This window comes from Perkinsus marinus (genome assembly GCF_000006405.1).
Source record: "Perkinsus marinus ATCC 50983 genomic scaffold scf_1104296960466, whole genome shotgun sequence".
Classification (NCBI taxonomy): Eukaryota; Perkinsozoa; order Perkinsida; family Perkinsidae; genus Perkinsus; species Perkinsus marinus.
In genome coordinates this window covers 1-1,896 of record NW_003206132.1, presented here as the reverse complement: position 1 = coordinate 1,896, position 1,896 = coordinate 1, and the positions used below count along the sequence as shown (strand labels likewise).

Genomic DNA, 1,896 nt, shown 5'->3' with positions numbered 1-1,896 from the left:
ACTTCTCGCCGTGTCCGGCAGCGACTTATCGATCAGTACTTGGGTATAAGGTCGACATAGGGTCCGATACTATTTCTTTTCAATATGGTACTACCGATGAATGCACATCGATCCCTACTCTCATCTCTAAGCGTGATGCTATCGGTTTCATCAACCGCTATTACGACCCTTTAGGACTCTTCTTTGAAGGTCTGGTATTCGCTCGCTTTTTGGCTCGTGAGATTGGCAACAATGACGTAGCCTGGGACTCCCTCTGTTCGGAAGACTTCCGGAACTCCTTGGCCAACTGGATCTGTACACTCTCCCTACAACAACCTATTCTTCGTTATGTGGATACGTCTACGAGTATCTTCGTGTTCTGTGATGCCAGTGGTGGAGCCTACTGCGTGGACGTACGAGATGGAACCCCGACCCATACTCGGTTGTTTGGTCGTTTCTCGCTCTTCCCGGTGGATCAAGCAGCTCGACAGACCATTGTCCAGAAGGAGCTCATCGCGCTCACAAATGCCGTCCAGCTTACTGAGAAGATTGATCAGGTACTACGACTTAATCCTCCAAGACCATCACGGTATATGATTCTCACGGACAGCGCCATCAATCTTCATCGTCTTCGCAAGAACGAGTCGGCCAAGGCTAAGCTTGGACGCTTCGAACAACGCCGTCTCAAGATCATCGAAGATATTGTCAACGATCTGACCAACAAGGGTTTACAAATATCAATCCGTCATGTTCGTGGAGAATGCAATCCAGCCGACCGTGGCACCCGAGCTCCTCAGCCTGGAGAATGTCTTTCTCCTCTACATCACTCCACCATCACTGAAGGCCTACTGACATCTCCTCCGGCATTCTGCTTCCCGGTGCCGCCCCAGGATACCCCACAGGGTAGTTCTCCATTAAGTTCATCGACATGTGGGGAAGGCTTTACGTTTGTGGGTCTGAACTCCACCGGAAGTGACGACACGGACGACGAAGTCACGATTGACGAACTTCTCCAAGATCAGTTATTTAATCCGAAGATCGACGAATTCCGAGCAAGTCCATATTATGAGGTCCTACCCAATGGTTTAGTTGCTCGTATCGTGGGTATTGACGTCGACTCGGTGGACGATGTGAAGACTACACCTCGACATCAGGTGGTGATCCACAACGACGAGTTGAAGAAGAAATTGATCGCTAAAGCGCATGCAGTGGGACACCGCGGACGAGTCGGTACATTGAAGCTGCTCAAGCAACGCTACTTCTGGCATGGTATCGCTCGTGATTGCCGACGCTATGTAGATGCCTGTGAACGGTGCCAGTTTGCTCGAGCTGATCGTGTACAACGTCAGTCCATGGGATCTATTCCTTGGCCTGGTGCTATTGGCTGTCTCCGTGTATGTGCTGTTGACATGACCGGTCCCTACCGAGTATGTAGCGGAGCCAGTGGCTCCACATCCGCGAATCCTTCAAGTGAAGACCCCGACGGTCAGAACTACGGGCTGGTTGTGATAGATATGGCTACCAACTACTTACGGGCCACTACATGCAAATCTAAGTTAGCTTCTGAGGTTATCCGAAAGCTTGAGGTCTTGTTCCACAGCTCTGACTGGCCACAAATACTGTTGGTTGCTCAAGATTCCTCACTCGTCAGTTCGGCATTCAGATACTTCTGCGATCGCCACTCGATCTGCTTAAAAGTGTTGCCAAGAGATTCTCCTGCTTTGGCTGGTGCTTCTGAACGTCCACACGAGGATCTACATGCGTACATCAACAAATGTGTCCAGTTCGACGATCCTGATAACGCCGACTTTACTAGTTGGACGATCCCCTTCTACCGAGCTATACGAGCGTGGAATATCACCCCGTTCACGACTGATGACGACTTGTCCCCTCATGCCTTGTGTTGGTACACTAACC

The 1,896-nt window shown here is 50.4% G+C and overlaps 1 protein-coding gene across 1 annotated transcript; it reads left to right on the top strand.

Moving 5' to 3' along the window:
* Nucleotides 1-572: 572 nt before the first annotated feature.
* On the top strand, nucleotides 573-1,464 carry Pmar_PMAR023944 (hypothetical protein; the record flags this gene model as incomplete). The annotated part of the gene is made up of 1 exon (XM_002772680.1): nucleotides 573-1,464. A coding segment is annotated over one exon (892 nt), but the record flags the coding sequence as incomplete, so codon positions are not given.
* Between the last annotated feature and the right edge of the window lie 432 nt (nucleotides 1,465-1,896).